Source organism: Adelges cooleyi, unplaced genomic scaffold (assembly GCF_023614345.1).
Source record: "Adelges cooleyi isolate 19-005CV unplaced genomic scaffold, UGA_ACOO_1.1 ACOO_flye_CR_arks_rails_tigmint_CR_PRNA_248, whole genome shotgun sequence".
Taxonomy (NCBI): domain Eukaryota; kingdom Metazoa; phylum Arthropoda; class Insecta; order Hemiptera; family Adelgidae; genus Adelges; species Adelges cooleyi.
Genome location: NW_026095913.1, coordinates 764,674 through 784,107, shown reverse-complemented (window position 1 = coordinate 784,107; position 19,434 = coordinate 764,674). Strand labels below are relative to the sequence as shown.

At 35.7% G+C, this 19,434-nt stretch overlaps 2 protein-coding genes across 2 annotated transcripts in view; one reads left to right on the top strand and one right to left on the bottom strand.

Moving 5' to 3' along the window:
• Window positions 1-19,434, bottom strand: part of LOC126837403 (trans-1,2-dihydrobenzene-1,2-diol dehydrogenase-like) — a 284,532-nt gene that overhangs the window by 179,580 nt on the left and 85,518 nt on the right. The gene's annotated exons all lie outside the window — the stretch shown is intronic.
• Window positions 1,524-19,420, top strand: LOC126837399 (leucine-rich repeat-containing G-protein coupled receptor 4-like). Its single transcript, XM_050571307.1, has 5 exons — window positions 1,524-1,817; window positions 16,180-16,699; window positions 16,913-17,525; window positions 17,615-18,074; window positions 18,167-19,420. Exons 2-5 carry the CDS (start codon window positions 16,196-16,198, stop codon window positions 18,834-18,836), a joined length of 2,247 nt encoding a protein of 748 aa, XP_050427264.1. The 5' UTR covers window positions 1,524-1,817; window positions 16,180-16,195; the 3' UTR covers window positions 18,837-19,420.

Below are 19,434 nucleotides of genomic sequence, written 5' to 3'. Positions count from 1 at the left end.
ACACGTAAAAATTATGTAGTACAATATAAAATTAGTTTTAATGTACGTATGAAAACTCATAAGAGACATTTACCCAATTATGTATATTTTTCTATTTTAACAATAATTAAAGCAACATCTGAAAATATTTGTGTGGTTGTCTACTATTGCGTTGTTATAAATTAAAATTATTTAAAATAGATTACAGATTACAGATTTGAATTGAGAGATGTCTTCTTACCTACTATGAGCATGATCATACAGCAGTCTCGTAGATTAGTCGAGTAGCTATACCACAGATTGTATGAAAACCCGTTTTAAATTTCTGAAATTTTTATCATAAAATCAGAGACTTAAATCAAATATTTTTGTCTAATAACAAAAAAAAAATAGAAATAAATCTCGGCCCACTCCTGTTATTAGACAAAAAGATTTTATTTAAGTCTCTGATTTTATGATAAAAATTTCAGAAATTTAAAACGGGTCAAAATATATTTTTTTTGAAAAATAACTTTAAAACCCTCTATTTTTGGGGCAAAAATTATTGATGAAAATTTCAAAAAAATAAAAGTCTTACATTAGACCAAAAGAAGTTTAAAAAAAAAAAATTTTAAAAATTTGAGGTCAGGCCGATGACTGCGTGGTTTGACTCAGAATGCCCCATATATATTTACAAATTTTAGCTTTATGTTAAGTTTTATTGAAGAATTGCCTATACAATGCGCCTTAATAAATACTAGTGTAAAGGCCCCTTAAACAGTTTTTGCAGGGATGCGCAAATTTCGTAGTTACGCCACTGGTACTTGACATCGCGGTAATACGATATAAAATTAAGGCGCTAGGTCCAGCCCTGTTTAGCCTAAACACAGGACCTAACCGTATTAGCGCACAGACACTGTGCCTAGTGCCTATGAAAATGTTGGGACTACGAATTTGTTTAAAAATGCTGTGTTTTTTAAATGATTATTATTATAAGATAACACACAGTCTGTGTAGGAATGCGAAGAAATCATTGATACCTGCGGGCGCCCTTGTTTATCGGTATATAGATATTACTATATTATATTTAGCATAATATATAACAAGAAGTTAATAATGTCGTTTGTAATTAAATATGTAAGCAATTATTTATATAATATTCTATATTGTGTACAAGAATATAAAATATAAATACATAGTAGTTACTAGTTTATGATATTTTATAAAAAAAAAAAAGTGCCTAGGGGCTACGATAGTGTTAAACCGAGCCTGCCTGTACGTTAATCTTCTACTATTTACTATACTTGGATGGGTAGCGTCCTCTCGAGATGGATGTAGGTAAATAGTAATATTATTACAATCTGGTGATTAGTACATGGTAAATTAACACATACCTATAATAGGCTGTCCAGTGTAATAATTTTCGTCCACCCAAGTTAAGAGATGTTAATGATTTTTATCAATACAATTTATTGTTTTATTTTTACTCATCATTTTTATTCGGCCGTAGCAAACCGCGTGTACGCTCTGTGAATGACCATTAGGTATACGATATGCACCTTCAGTTCTGTACGGTCGTCGGTCGCGTGCGGTACACATGTGAACGAGAAGCGCGCTCAACATCGCCGTGTGATCCATCGGTGCCCCGGTGCCAATTTACACACACCAAGGTGTAGACATGGATGTAAACGGATGTACTACATTGGTCAATATTAATAATTGTAGTTATCGAAATAATAATAGAAAAATAATCATTGTCGCTGCTCGATCTTCACCGACGGTTTGTGCCAGGCGAATAATTATCCAAAGCTACGACTCGCCGGCGCAGAGTAAACCGAACCGCTGTTGATAATTAGCAAGTGAGTCCCTCTGTTGTTTATTATTTATTAATAATAATATGTTTTAACCAATAAATAGGTACTATGCCTGCAAATCAGTAACACGTCATTATTAAGTCACGACAAACGAGCCCATCGAAAATGGTGTGATGTAAATCTTACTTGTTTTTTTTCCTATCGAAAATTGATATTCAAACGATTATATCCACTTGTGACGGGTTCTAATAACCATGGAGACTTAGAGACTAGAAAGACGATTAGAGTAATTATGCATTCCTTCTACCAAAACGGTACACTTTCCATGTTGTTATTTCAAATAATTTTTGAGATTTAACTATAAATCGTGTGTTCTGTTTTATAGTCACTGGAAATCAAACCATTCGTGTTTGGGTAGGAAGTAGTCGGTTATAACTAATATGTTACCTAATATTAACCTATTAAGTGGAGATGTATAATTTTATTAGGTATCAAAGCTCCTATTTCGAAAAACCCGAATTTTTTTTCTGTTCAATGTACCTAGCTGACATTTAAAAAAAAAGAATAGGTGTTTTAACAAAATATTAATAAACTGTCAAAACTAATAAAATAGAGAGTACACAGGAAGTAATGCATTTTTAAAAATTAAATATTTGCTATTTACAAAAAAAAATAGCAATTTATTCAAAATCATAGCCGGTATGCTATAATACTCATCTCCACAGTATTAAATATGTAGGTAATCAAAACTATATGGGGCCCCTGTAAAAATCCATCAGAGCTTGGTATCTTTGATCACTAGTCGATTTTATATTTTACTGTTGTTTCATCTGTTTGATCGGGATCGCTCTAAATTCGTTACTTAACCTAACCTAATAGGTTTTACAACTTAGCTGATTGGTGTCTTTTCCAATTAATCGATTTTAAATTAAAAAGTATGGACGTGGACGACAGGGTTTAGAAAGATCGCACTTCTATATGAAGAAGGTCAAATTCAAAAGTACCTACTCTGAATATTATAAATAACGTAGGTAAATTTTAAAGTGAAAAGCATAGTTGGTGTCTATGAAATTATGAATGAGTTAAATAAAATATTGATAATCGGTATTATACATAATAATTCAATGGCTTATAATAATAATATGGTTTAAGAATATATTATTATTATATCCGCTTGCCCACACGAATGAAATATTGCTATATTGAACAAGTGCGGGCGTAAACCTACCAGCTGTCTAGTAACTCGTCTATAAATTATAGACCCGATTTGGCGGGAACAACTGTTAATGTGGGGGCGGTAAGTATAGAGATAAATAGCACTTAGGTACCAGTAGCTCTGTAACCACAAGAACTGTATTAATCAAAATCATCATCGGTTATCCAGTCGAATAAACATTATTTACAAACAGTTATAATATTGCACAGTGAAACTAAAAAGTGAATGATCGCTAGTATTTTATCATACCTAATGTTTGAATATCATTGATAGTTTATTCGTAAAATATTCGGTGCTTATTTTTTTGTTGCAAACAGATTATACCCAAGGACAAAACATGTACCTTAATCCGTTTACAATTAAATCGATGAGAATCAGAATTATACGAGTGGTAAAGCCTCTATGTAAATATTATAGGTGTGACCGAACATTTTGTAAATAATACAATTTTTACAAATTTTAACCAACTTAGACGTGATGTTTATAACATTTGACAAGAGAGCAAAATAAAAAAAACTGTAGTTCAAACGTGTTGCATGGATGATGTAGATACAATAGAGTTATACAATTTAATAGAAAAACAATTTTGAAAAAAAAAGGTTTTTTTAAAAATTCAACGGTTGTACCCTTTTGGCGGTGTTCTCATCACTTGAAACGTTGGCCAAAAATAAAATGAAATACAATTTAACTGTGATGGTAAATAAAATTCAATCTGAGATCAAAATAATTATGATTAATAATCGTCTTGTTGTATTCTTTGATATATTTTCGGCTTTTGGGACGTTTTTTTAGAGTTTATGAAACTGAGATTTCATTGGGAAAATTAACCTATAGGAATGTATCTGCTTTTTAATTTTCTCGATTATTTGACAGTACTTAAATGGTTTGTTAATTGTGTGTATAATATAGTCATAGGTGTAGGTATATGAAGATGTATGTGTATGCAATATGCATACCGTTAAACGATGGTAAATGTTGCGCGCGCACGCAAACTGCTAAGAGAGAAAAAAAACCGAATATCGTACAGAGGTTTATTTTATGAACCAAGGCGATATAATATACGTACCTACATCTTATTGTGGGCTCGCCATTCAGGTTATGCGGCCCACGCATCTCGTAGGTTAGGCCAAGAGAAACTCTTGCATATTTAAAAAGAATATAATAATAATAATGCATGCCTACTTCAAATCCGAACCGACAAGAGTTGGCCAATACACATTCAACGCCCACCAGAAAAGTGAAATAAACCTTTGGACGCGTTTGCATATAAATTATGAGACTTACTGGTATCGGTCGCCGTAAGTGTGTGACACTACTATTTTTGTAAAATTATATCCCATTGATTAATAAGCAATAATTGATACCTTTAACCTGATTATTTCTATTCAGCTGTATCGATGACCGATTAATGGAACTTGTCCGAGGGTTGTAATGGAGAATAAGAAATGTATATTATGAACAATAAGTATGGATTTCATTGTGCACTCAACGTGCTTAGGTTTTTTTTAAATGTATGTTTCATGTCAAATTTCAATTTATAACTTCGACGTTAAAAAAATAAAAACTCGAATATTGTCTAATATTTTTCAATAACGTAGACCAAAGTGTCCCAAAAATTAAAAACTACAAAATTGTGATTATTTTAAGAGATAACGAGTGTCTTATGCTCAATGGATTACTAACTGATAATCTTCTCTGATAGCTGATACTGGGTGTAGGTAAATTGAGTTTCCCATATGGAAAATATATTCTTGAACTATAACTTACATATGACAAAGTTCAATAATAAACATATTACTAGACTTGAAGGAACTATGATTTGAATATTTGCCCATTGAATAAGTATAAACTTATAAGATTAAGATAAATACAACTACCTATATATTAAGATTCTAGGTGATTAGATAAGAATTCATTTGAAAAAATGAATTATAAACTAAAAATCAAAAATGTTGACATGACTTTATTAATGTCGGGTTGTATAAACTTTCACTAAACGTTTAATGAACCATTAAATTTATTAATTCTTAATGCAATCCAGCAAAAGTCTATAACTAAGAAACAAAAATTGTTGGGAGACTTTCCAGCCAACCTAAGCGTAGCGTCTCCTGTGTAATGAAAATAGGCTTGAGTATTTAATTTTTATATCTGGGACTCAATTTACCACTTTCTTTTTTATAGGTTGGATCCAATTTACTTAAAAATGATAAAATGGTACCCGATTTACCAAATCCACTGCGGTACTTTTAATATTTACTACTGTAATCAACTGGACTTGTCTATATATTGTATTTTTATGGCGGATATATAGTGCGGATGTGGAGGCGACCGTTGAAGAATTCCCATAACATTCTTTGCCATTACAGTCGGGAGAGGGGGTCTTTTTCAATACCGCCAGACTGTATATCTAATTAATAAAACAAAATGTTATTTTATGAGAAAATTTAAAATCTTTGTTAGTTGTCACGTATTCAGTGTGTGTGTGTGTGTGTGTGTGGTGTGCGTCGATTATTATATATTATGAATTCCGGATGTTGGGGAAGTGCTCAGTGCCTACGCTGTGTTTCTCGTTATGGAATTGTGCGACGTCTGCTGCAGGGGACGGAGGCGAAAATGCGTTTAGGCGCGACAAGTCATTTGAATAGCGGAGGAGGGAGAGGTGTGCCACGTTGTCGTCGGCGGGGTGATCCTATCGTCGACACGGTGCACCATATGGACAATGGATCGCTTATATTATCATCATCTTCGTCGTTATTATAAATATTTAATTACCATTAATAGACGATGAACAATTAATCTATTATATTTGTTACCGAACCGCGAAAATAATAAATGCTCGGATAGTGACTTGAATAGTGGACACTTTTGTTAAAAAAGAAAAAAAAATCGTCAATTGACCCAATTTACTTGTTCAAACTTTATAGTCTCTCTGTTCGCTTTGCAAAAATATAAAAAATTAACAAAATAAAAAAAAAAATAGTGACCAAATGGAACAAATTATCTCAGACTATAGTAATATAGATATATAAATTAATTTGTCTTTCGCCGCGCTAGATGGGTGAAAATCGGCGTTTATGTGAGTAAATAAACAAAGCGCCATACTATAGAAATTTCATGCGCGAGGGAAAGTTTTCATATACTTAAAAAAATAATATTGTAGCGACCGTTTGTTTAGCGAAAACGGTAAGTTGATGAAATCGAGTCGATCGACCGGTCTGCACGCTATGCGTTATATTATAGCCATCGTCTTCTCAAGGTGCATGACTTACCTATATCAATAAATCTAGGACGAACAATTGCTAGTTTTGTTAAAAAATATAAATAGTAAGCCAAATAACCTATCGCATTAAATCAAATTATTAATTATATACAGCTTAAAAAATATACATACTAATACACCTTTACATTCTTTAAATAAAATGTTTAGTTTATTTTGTCTGCTTGTAAATTTCCATAACATTATCTGTGTATCGTACAGGTTTATAATGTGTAGGTACATTGATAAATATGACACAGAAACAACCTTGAATCCGCACGTCCTCTTCAATGGCTCTTATTATTACTTATAATTTTTTTTCTTTGTATTTTATGAATTGGATTTTTATATTCTTTAAATGATACTTGTAAATTTGTAGGTACTAATATGTTTTAAATATAAATAGGTTTTGTATTATGGAAATTTTTATTGGGTTTTTCCGATTTTAAGATCTTTGGACATAATACTAATTTTAATAGCACGAATAATATTATCGTTGAAGTAAAAATACAAGTGCCTTTATTTGAACTTTAGTCTTCAATATTGATAATCGAATTATACAAAAAAACTGAAAAATATTGTTGCATTTGTCAGCTTGATGTGACACACCTCGTATACAATAATGCATGATTATTTTGTACGCGGTGGCCGTTGGGAGTATATCACGTATATGGCTAAACGGTTGTCAAAGATTATAAATTTACTTTTGCTTCTGCGCGGTTAGATTATAAAAGGATTGCATTTAAATAGAATATGAACATGAATTGTTTTTACTGTATGTAAATTTTAGACTTTGCGATGACCTTTGTATAATTCATAGGTACGCATAATAATCAATTTGCCACTTTATCACAGCAGACATTTTTATTGAAATATGATTTATATTTAAACTTGATAAAAGCCTTTATTTTTGCTTTGTTGAATTTACTCGTATTAGTCTTTATTTTATTAGCTTTTTGCTGCGACTTTTAAGGGTACAAATTCAAAAATAAGAACCCAGGACTTTATACACCAGTGAACGACCTTTGTGTCGTTCAATACAATTTTTAAATACCAAAGTCTACGGTTTTATGTTATTAAAATATCAATTTCGCCGACCACGCGTTCATGTACATAATAATATTTAAACGCGGTACACTTAAGTCAACAATTCCACGGTGTATTGTTATTATAGCTATTTTACTTTAGACACTTGTATAATATTTTGCTGCACACAATCGACCGTACAAACGCATTATGATATTTTTTTATTCATTCATACATCCAAGGACAACAACGATATTTGTGTAAAAATCCAAGTTACCGTCAGGATATAACGCCGCATTATTTTTTTATTATCAATCATCATCATTGTCGTCGTCGTCTTCGCAGTTCATTGTCGTTGCTTTATTGTGAATTTCCACTATTCTGATAGGTTCTAGTTGTTATTATAAATTATAATACGCTACTGTAGCTACGCGTTATTAATTGCAAATTATTCGTGCTAAACGCCACGTAATGGTTATTGCTACCCGCTATAATGCAACTATCAGTCTTACTATGACGTAAAGCGGTTAATCTCGATTTGAACTTTTAAATAATCTATCAAAGCTACTCGAGTACGATAATTATAAAATAATTGTTTGTATCTAAAGGTTTTTACAAATTTTTGTGACCGAAATACTCATCACCGGGGTCTCCCTGTGTTATAATATGTGATTGTTAATATGTCCTCGATCCACGGCTTGGCAACTTCAACGTGTTCGATGTTAACCCACCGGTGCATATCAACCTTTCTCGCCGACACAATGAGTAACGGCAGGTGTCAACTATTGGTAGGACTACCAGGCCAGTCCTGAATTAGTATTATTATTATCGTCATCATCGCTGAATTCCGTATGTATTTTTACAAAAGGACCTGAACAAATTTGGACACTAATATTCCTCCGGACGGACGACCTCTAAAGCTATCATAACTTAAATATAATATATCATATTATATTATGCTATAGTCAATAAAATAGGCGCTTGTACTACGTTCAGACACTGTAACAACCGTGTCCAACGCGTACCGTGTACATCGTTATTGGAAACGGACGTGAACCCTTTACGTGCAAGTTAAAAAGGAGGCGGTTAGTCAATTAGCATTGTAACGAGCTTCCGGTTTAGGACGCTTTGTATATAAATATTTTGTATTTGTACTCATAAGTCATAATCGTTACACAGCAACACGGTGGTCCTCGCCACACAGCTGTTAGCATTACTACACCAGCTATTATACCCACTATAGATATAATCCCACTAAGTCTGTATACGATATTTACATACAACTCTTACTACAGCTTTGGGTCTTCGATTTTTGGAATTCATGAGGGGGCCGGGGGGTAATTTTAGGCTTAACCCGCCAATAGTCGTGGCAAAGTTCAAGTCCAAAGAGTCATAGGGTAATAACTAATAGGCCTTTAAATGTATATTATATGCTTATGAAAGTAGCATAATAATATACTACTTCTTGCCTTTAGTAGTAACTCGTAATAGTTATACCTAGGTATACTAAATGAATTTTGCCGGTGCGTCGAACTCTCTTTACCCGACCGACGCCAGGTTATAGAGTGTCTTCACATGGTCGTCAAATATTTTTCCGCGGTTCAATCGACGACGTGCTCGGTTCGCTGCAGTTTTTTAAACATTTTTTTTTTATGTATTTTATACTTGTCTTGTAATAATATATTATAACGTGGACGTGGTCTTCTCTTGTTGTTGTTATTATATACAGTATATACTGTTCCTATTGTTGTTGGTCAGGTCGTTACGATCATGAAAGCATCCCGTGTGTCCGGCAGCAACGGTAGGATTTTCAGATAGATAGATGTGTGTGTATGTAAGTTGGGACAACCGAGTGATCGACACTCGAGTCACATATCCCGACAAACCGGTCTCTCGGCTGTTGTCGCTCCGTTTCCATTGTATTGTAATTTCCGTCGTTTTATCCACGCACAAGCGTTTATATTATTATTATTATTTACGTTGGTTATTATACGGTTGCCGCGTCCGGGCGCACACGGCAAGACCCTTAAAAAGGCCCGGCTACCGTAGATAGGTACCATAATAATATCTTTCTTCTGATACTACGGTCTACGACGATTGTACAGCTTACACTGCGGCGATCGGATCGACGAAGGAATAATAATAATATAAAAAATCAAATAGAATAATCGGTCCGCTATCATCAATTATTTATACCTCGTATACTCGACCGGCCGCAGGGGCAACAGACGACTTAGGTACCGGGAAAACAAACGAGATTAATTGATTTTCAAAACGTTTTTAGAAGAGTGAGCAAAAAAAAAAACATTTATATATATTCACCGTGTTTGCGCTCGTGTTAGGAATTCAAGTAGCGTACCGAACTCGACCCGGAGGGCTAACCCGGCTTATAAGGGAAAATAAAATATACTATATACAATCAACTACTGGTATACGACCGTACACTTTTTTTAATTTTTTTTTTTTAATTTTTGCCGCCCTCGTCCTTCTTTGACGACGGCTATGACAAGTCGGCGAGACGTTTCCTTTAGTTTTTTTCCCCTTTACACGTATATTACATTATTATTTTTTTTTTTTTTTAATAAATTATATTTAAACGCGACCGCATGCCGATCGCCGTATGCCTGTTTAATAGACCACCGGTAGTGCAAATATGGTATCGCGGTCGCACGGTTTACCGAGAAACGCAGAAATACGCAAAAAAAAAAAATTCCCATATAAAAAATATTTGATTTTACCGCATTTCGTCTTCGGCTGCAGCAGCCTTCTATATACTACAATGTAATGCTACAGACATAGTGTCCAGCAATTCAAGTACATACCTTATAACTTAATGTGGGGGGTCTTCATCAGTAGCGTCCTTTGGTTTTCAAGCGCTTATTATACAGCTTAGTATACATCAGTGTAAGAAGAAAAAAAAATCCAATATTAATCGATGACAACATTTTTTTATATATTCATCTATCATTCCATCCATAACTACTGATTTATAGAACTCAATGTATATATTCTAATATTCGTTGGTATTCGCCAATACTTTAGAATCAAAGATCTGTAATAAAATATATTGTGATAGGATCAAAATTTAACCGTCAAAAGTACTGTCAAAAAATGAAATTAATCATGGCTGTGATTAATTACGTTAAATAGCATTTTGCATAGTTAAACATACACTACATCAACATTCGGTATCATTTATTCCACAAGCACGTTGAATTGTATAAACTCTAAGACCTAAGTTATAGATGTAATATATAGTGCTTATAAAGTATAACCATAATTCATAGGTTAATCATAATTTTTTTGCTCAACGCTGTTGCATAAAATAATAATAACAATTTAAATGTAATAAAATTTGTTGGCAGATCTTCCACCATTAACTTTAATTAATATAAAATATACTAAATATTGTATACAGTGACCAATATGTTATATTTTATTTAGAAGCACTGTTAAAATATGATTCCTGATTTTCTTTTATGTTTAACATCTGAAAGGTAATTATCGTTTCCGGTTAGTATCGAGTGGACGTTAAACTAACTACAAACTAATTTGCTCGACACAGGCGTATTGACTCCTAAAACTAATAAAACGTTCAGTTTTCAATGCCCACGGTTAGCGATTTTTTATGGTAGTTGTAATTTTTACTACTGCCTAGTCACATATATGTGGGTTTGTAATTATGTACGTTAAATAATAGTTATCAACATTTATCATAGTCATAATATCGATGAATTTACAAGTACATTCATAAGTCATAACACTGAACACGTACACAATTGACAGTAAACTTGACTACAGTTGATATACTTGCCTGCAGTCGTTTGTGCGTACACTTTAACCCCGATTATTGTTGCTGATTTTATGTTGAATAATTCAATTGTCCCTAGTCTTCAGGCTAGGTGAGTTCTAGTCAACTAGAATTCCGTTTATTTTCCAAGTACAACCCGCAATGGTGTGACCAGGATTTATTTTCTGAAGAGAGGGGGAGGGGGTACCAGTATAGAATGTTCAAATTAGTTATTTACGAATGAAGCTTAGCAGCGGAGAACATCCTCACTGGGTGTCGTTTCCACTGGCTTGGCTTAGCCCGTAGAACAGCTGTTGTTATTATCACTGTAGTAATACAAATATTATTATTTTAATACCGTGGTGCGGTGAGACCGTAAAATGACACAACTCAATGCTCTTTTTTTCTCTTTTAGTTGTTTTTCCGTTTGTTTTGATTTTTTTATTATTCTATTCTCTGTGTAGAGGATGTGCTGTCGAAATGAGTGCATACCTACCTATTAAATTGGGGCCACACAATATTATTATCGTCTCGGATTTTGCTGTAATAATTCCAATGTACAAACGCTGACAATCTTGGGGGACTGGTTCGTGTCCGAGCATAAAATCCACTCGCTGCTCCTTGGGACACACCTGTGTTTTATGTTAATTTTCAATCGCCTACACTTCCTTGCACCATCAGCCGCCCGGGGATTCATTGTGTGCGGGTATAAACAAAAATTGTGCCCTCTCACTCTCTCCACTGTATATAAGCATGCCCGCCTATTATAGTATGTGTCTGTGATATATATATATATATATATATATATATATATATATATATTGTCAAAATTATTTAATAGCCGTCGCTGTTACCTGCGTTTTTAGTTATACTTTATAATATTAATATAGTGCTGTTGTACAGTTTCGCCGGTTGTTTTTTTGTAGGCGAACCGAAATACAAAGTTGATGTGTTACATATTGTATATATTTATATTATATACGTTTACCAAAACGTTATTAAAATATTCGTGTTACCTGTCCCCGGTATATTTTATCGTCACCGCTTGGCTTTGTCTCGTGTTTAGTATACCTTTATAGGTTTACTATTTAGTATTTAAAATAATATAATAATAATAATATAATAAAGGACAAAAATTAAAACTATTTTGGTTTTAACCTTCAGTTTTTTATCACTTGAATAATATTATAGATAATAATATTTCGCGTTTAAAACAGTTGGATTAGGTCTATTATTAACCTTAATATGATACAATTATTATAAATACGCACTTATTTTCATAAAAAAACTCAAGTACCTATAGTAGTAAATATTTCAATTTTGACATTTCTGATTGCAAAATTGAATTGTCCGAAGAAATTGCAATAATATAAATTTATATAGCAAAAACTCTTACTTTGTAATGATTATCATTTATCACACACTTTTTATATGTTTAAGAAAAGTAATGGAAATTATTGGCGCTACCTCTGAAAGAATTTTAAATCTTCTCAAAATTTAAAATTGTTAGTATAATAAAACAATTATATATTCCTAATATTATATATGCTTTTAGATATGTGATCAAGTGCAGTATTAGGGGGAAAATACAATTTTTTAATATAAAAAACGTCGCACCTGCGTTTTACTAATATTTGCCGTTGGCATTCACTGTTCGCATAATTATTGGTAAACACTATACATTTATAATTATGTAATATTAAAGACATTGCTATGTAAAACCGTGTAAGCAAAACGGTTAAATTTCGCGGCCTAAGCCCACGGCAATAACACCGTATCGTTATTAAAAGCTTAATGATCGATATAATTTACCGGGAGTTCTAATTTAACAGGTTTTCAATTTAGTATCGTTAACTACAACCGTTTTAAACGATATGTGCGCTTGGATACATACATAATGTCCATTTTTTTTATATAGGTATACTGATACTACATAGGAATACTGGTCCCATAAGCGCACACCTACACAGAGTCTGGAGAATGTGCACCACACACGTTTTTTTAGGTAACTTAGAACGGTGATGAATTATTGACATGTCGGGTTAACATATTTAAGGGGGTTTTATTATTTCCAAAAAAACCGGGTAGTCGTTTCATTAATGAATCCGGTCCGAAGTCCCTAATAGGATTTCTCTGTAAAACAAATTCGATCCTTGCGGGGAACTCGAAACGCCGCGCGTGTACAGCTGAATTGGCCTGGTCGTTATTCGAAATTGTTTTTACTTAAAATATTATTCAAACAAAAAACTAATTCGAATTATTGTATTTGATTAAAAAAAAATTGTCGATTATTCAAATAAATTTTGTCATTCACATGTTATTTGTAATTTAATCGTATAAAAAAAAAACGTTGAATAATATTTGAATAAAGTTAATATTTATTATTTTTTATAAGAATATGGCTACAACCTAACCATATATACTTGGGTTGTGTTATATAATATATATTATGATGTAGTTGATAGTCAAGAAGACCCTTCGAGTGATCGTATATGACGGTCACAGTTGTTAACAGACTTGCACGCATAATGCACACGACCATCATTCGATTGGCCGAGGCAAGTACTTCTGTTGTGTGTATTTAAAAAATATACCTATGTATTTAAAATATACGAACGCAATGGTCAATGGCTCTGTACAGTGTATGTGTGAGTGTACTGTATATTATTATTATTATTATTATTGTACGTGCCCGGGGACGATTTACCCGACTTAAACGGATGTATAATATAATATTATACTTTCCTATACCTACTCGGTGCAAGCGTGTTTGCGCATAGCTGTTTCGAAACGAATTTTTTTTCTACTCTATTCCGACCACGCTCGTTTACAGGAAATGTCCATGTACACACAATGAGACGGACGCGCACACACACACACGATCATAGGATGTATAATAATAATATAGATTTCAAGACTTGACAACGACGAGCACTACTGGAAAAAAAAACCGACCTCTCGTTTTGTCCTCGGCCATATATTTTTCTCGGTACCGAAACGCGCGCTTACGTTTGCGAAAATTAACTATTGCGGAAAAAAATTAAGTACACGTGAAATTCAATATTCGTGTGTACGGCTGTCGAAGGCGCTTATAATATTTTTTTTAATGACAAAATTAAAACCACTATAATGTGTTACATTACGGTATAGTACCTAATATTGCTACTTTAACAGCTATGAATGTATTATATTATAAATAGTTTTTTGCCTTCTAGAAAAAAACAATTTGTTATTTGCCTCGATTAAGAAAATATAACATTGTGTTGACTGTCGATAAAAAGGAAATCAACCGATACCGGTAAAACATTATGTTTTTCTGACGGTTCATGTATTTTTTTTTTATGAAAACCATTTAATAGTTTAATTTACAAAACAAATCGTGGAAACTATACGAATGGATAAAATCAAATTCGTCGACATCGACGCCATAAAAAAAAATATATATTTTTTTTATACACCGGCTGGAGTTTATATTTAAATTTGTACCTACTATTTAATTATTTCACTAATACTAATACAATGTGAGTCGTACCTACACAATTGTGAATACAAGTCACAACAAATTAACAAACCAAAATTATGTTCTATTTACGTTTTGGTCAAATAAAAAAAAATATATATATACATATTTATAAAATATAACTGCTTAATATGCCATTTATATCAATGTAGGTACTTTCTAGTTGTTAAGACTATATTGTTATTGCTTCCAAGCACGGATTGATTTAGATGTGGCCAGTTTGTTAAGGGACTTTTACTCATCTCTGTCATAATTCTTTATTAAAAGTTTGATAACCATCATAAATATTTAATACTTAGAAGTAGTATAGTCGTTATGGTTTAAAATAAGGTGTGGAAATAAAATATTGTCAATAATAGTTTTATTCTTAATTAAAATTTAAATAAATAACTTTGGTCTTCGAGAGAAACTCATTAAAACTAATTTGTGATTTGCCTGGAAAAAATTGCATTTCCAAGTACACTTTTTGATTTATAATAATTTTCAAGTTTCTCACTTGGTGTAACATTTTTCTTATAATCATTTATTTAATATTGATAAATAGTATTTTCCATTCAATTAACCGTTGTTTGATTTGACTAAAAATATGATGTACTGAAAACATGAAAATTATTTCGGACCACCACTAACCGTTGACAGAATTTGTATTTTAAGGTATCGCTTGTGCAATGCACCTTTGCTACGGGATAGGTGCCACTGAAGAGGCTCGTTGCATACCGTGATATTATTTTATATTGTTAATTTTATTGTTTTCACACAAACCGAAAACTTTGGTGACACGTGAAGTGTGGTTTATATTTAAAAAAAAAATTGTGTGTGTTCTATTAAACTGGGCATATTAGTGTAGGTATACAAATTATTTCTTGTCCCTGTAAAGGTATTGCTTTGGGTAACGCGTGACGTCGATTAGCGAAAATATGACTTTTACTTATATGTTTAGCGGGGCCGCCGCAGAGAATAAGTGTAATTTTACCAGCTTTGCCGTTTACTGTATATTATAACAACACATAATTTATGTGCGCATCATATTACGTACTTACTGGGAGGAAGAGGGCAAATTGAAAAGAAGATTTATAAAAAAAAAACCACCGCCGTTGATAGCTGTAGTACACTGAGGGGGCCATTGCGGAATATTATATTTTATGCTGGAATGTCCGGCCCGTGTGTGTGTGTATTACAAGACTTTTCTACAATACCGACAATATAACGAGTCCACCCGGTCTTGTGTACACAATCATAAATAATAAAATATTCACACACACACGCACAAATGGCAGTGGCGGCGCGAGTCAAATATGGTCATAACAACCTGTTTCGCTTGTCCGCCAAACTTGGAACAGCTGCAGCAGCGCCAAGCTCGTGTCGTCGTCGCCGCAGCGACCGACCGTCTAATTATTATTGCAATAGAACGGTGTGTGCAGTTGTCGAAGCCCCGGGGTTAGGTTTCTTTATTTCGTTTTTTTTTTACCGCAACACGTCGTCCCCAATCTCCTTTTATATCGCCTATCATGTGTATTTATCGTTGTTTTTTTCAATACCTAAAATGTAGTAATATTTCGTTATTGTTAATTTGACCATAACTTATGCATGTTTTTTCAGACACAGCACAGAAGACATGCGGTTCCCGGCTAGAGCCGTGGCCGTCGTCGTAGCGTTGCTGTTGTGCGTGGCCGGCCAAGAGCACGACGGCCAACGGCAGACGGAAGTGGACCAATGGAAGTGTCCGGAAGTGCGAAACGTGTCGTGCGCCTGTGACTTACCGCACACGTTGCGGTGCACGGGCGGCAAGTCCACGTTCGAGACGGTGGCCGCCGCGTTGAAAAACCTCTCTGGCGCCACGTCCGTGTCTCTGCTGGACTGCACTGTCCAAAATGTGGCCTCGTTGCCGGCTCGCATGCTGGAGGGCGTGTCCTTACACGGTCTCGTGGTGTCGTCCGGCGACATAAAATCTGTGTCGGAGTCCGCGTTCGCCGGGCTCGCGTCCCCTCTGCAGGCCCTAGGTCTGCCCAACAATCAGTTGGAACGCGTGCCTAGCGCCGCTTTGGCCATCCTCATCGGCCTGGAGCGACTGGACCTTTCCCACAACCAGCTGCACACCGTCCACAACAGTTCTTTTAAGGTATGTCGGGAAGGAAACGTTGACCACATAACCTTCAAAATTCCTTCAAGCTCTCATAAGTTTCAATCACAACGCTTTTTTTTGCAAGAGTTTTAGGCCGTTTTGAAGAGTTTAAACTACTTAGCAAACGTTTTCTACTCAACACTCTAAATTGTGTACACTACTTAGGTTTTGCTAGGACTGTTTATTTACACTATTAAATTACTGTTTCAGGGTTCGCCGAATCTCACGTTTTTGGATCTGAGCAACAACTCCATCCGTTTCATCAGTCAAGACGCGTTTGTCAACTTGCCTTTTTTGAAAGTGTTGCGCCTCCAAAACAACTTGCTCACATCGGCGTCAACGTCTCATCTCCAAGGACTCCGGTCGCTCGTCGAACTGGACTTAAGTTCCAACCTGCTCTCCGGACAACTAGGCCCCAGCACGTTGCCCAGGTTACCCAAATTGCAGATCATATCATTGGCGCATAACCAACTGAACAGCGTGCGTCGCGGTTCGTTTGCTGGTCTCGAGAACATCGTATCGTTAACGTTGAGCCACAACCAAATCGACGTGCTCGAAGATCACGGGTTCAGAGCTGTGCCCACGCTGTCGCACTTGGATCTCGCTAACAACCGCATTGTGGCCGTGTCCAGTGCTTCGCTGTCGCACTTGACCAAGCTGAAGACACTCGATTTATCGCATAACTTCTTGAGGAGCCTTACTTCTGATCTCATTGCACCGTTGAAGAGCGTTCAAGACTTAAAGCTCGACGACAACGACATATCTATAATCGCCGACGGGGCTCTGAGCAGCGCCAATTACATCACGAGTCTTTCTCTGTCGGGTAAGCGAACAATCATCGTTTTACACTAAAAATATATTGCAGTGCACTGTTGTTCAAACGTTAACGATTGAACGAAATTTGTTTTCCAGACAATCCGTTGAACTGTGACTGCAGCTTGTTGTACTTTGCCGGCTGGCTGTCCAATCACAGTTCGGTGTCCACAGCCAGCGATACGGCGGTGTGCGCCACGCCTCCAACGCTGGAAAACGGTTTGCTCAAGGATTTGACGTTAACGAAATTAGTGTGCGGTGGCGAGGACAGCGTGCCACCGCCGGAAGGTCCGCTGACCATGTTGCAATCATATTCCGGTATGAAAATATCGCTGCGTTCCTACCAGTTCGACGGGATGCGCATCAGTCTCGGATGGTCGGTAAATGCGCCGGTGGTGTCGTACTACTGCAAGGCCCTGGTAATATACGAACACGTGGACAATCACGAGGTGCTGCTGGACTCTAAGCCAGTGCGGTGCAACTCGTCGCAGTTGCCAGACGCTAAAAGTTTGACGCTGTCTCTGTCCGCCAGCGAACTAGAACCGGCACACACTTACAGGTCAGTATTGGTGGCTTCGGTGCGGCGCCGAGAAGTTTTCAACCCCCCCTCCCTCCTCTTGTACTCTTGATTTGAATACATTTTTTTTCCAGGTACTGTCTGGTGTTAATCGAAGGCTACGCCGACGAATCGGACGAGATGGCCATGGTGTTGGGCTGCAGCGACAACGTAGCTCTGGTCCCCAACGCCAATCAACTGCACCACGCTGGCAACGGTCGACTCGAACCCAACATCCAAAATATCACCTCGTCGTTCATGTCGCCTTCGTCGCTGTTCGTCGCGGTTCACCTGCAGCTGCTACAGACCTCTCACGCGGACTCTGGCAAGTGCACCATCACGTTGTCCGTGTACAGCCTGGCCAAACCAGTGGCTCGGCACCGGTTGAACTGCACGGCGCCTTGGACGACAGTCACGGATTTGCCGGCCGAAAAATCCTATCAGATATGCGCCAGCGTCGGCAACAAGTTCCCAGACGACGACGAGGACACCATGATTTGTACTTCGGTGGACAGTCCGGCCTCTCGCGATTGGTTGGCCGGTCTGCTGAATGCCAAGAGTTACGCTTTCCTGTTGTCGGCCACGTGCACGGCCACCGTTTTCCTGTTTGTGTTGCTGGCTTACAAGACCGCGTGTAAAGCGTGTAAGAAGCCCGACAACACCAACGTCCTTCAGACCCACCAGTGTTTCCTGCCCGTGCCGCCTATAGACAACGGCGCCCAAAGGCCCAGGTACGTGAAACTGCAGGCCACCACCGTGCTGTGACCTAGAACCCCCGCAAACGTACCTTCGTAACTCGACGAACAGCGAGAGGATGTTGCCGAAAATGCTGGACACTTCGGATTTCCGAAGCCAGTGCTAGACGTCTCTATTCTGGTATAGGTATGACATAAAAAATTCTGAGAATTTATGAGTCTCAGAACGTCGTGGGTGGTGTGACTTACAGTACGTCAGTGTGACAGAGAAAACAGACATTACTACACCAGTGTCAAAACCAACACCCTGTTAATACTAAAATAGTATATTCATACATTTTTTGCTTGTTTATGAATGAATATTGTTATTTTTGTTTCATTTTTTTTTTATATATATATTATTTGTAACGAACCACTATGTGGTTGGAATTATAATAATTACAAGTCTTGATCGATATCGATTTATCTTATCAATTACAATAATAATTATTGATATTAAATTTATATCATATAATATTATTGACTTATTATAGGTAGGTCTTTATACAAGTCTTTAAAGAGAGATTATTTTATTAAAAAATGTAACTAAAAACTAGAAAAAAAATGTATCAAATGTGCCATATTGTTAGTAAGAATTAATAATAATAATCGTAACATTATTAACTTGT

Coding starts and splice junctions, on each gene's coding strand:
- LOC126837399 (XM_050571307.1), top strand. CDS start 16,196: ATGCGGTTCCCGGCTAGAGCCGTGGCCGTCGTCGTAGCGTTGCTGTTG. Junction 16,700..16,912: donor TCCACAACAGTTCTTTTAAG/GTATGTCGGGAA, acceptor TTACTGTTTCAG/GGTTCGCCGAATCTCACGTT. Junction 17,526..17,614: donor CACGAGTCTTTCTCTGTCGG/GTAAGCGAACAA, acceptor TTTGTTTTCCAG/ACAATCCGTTGAACTGTGAC.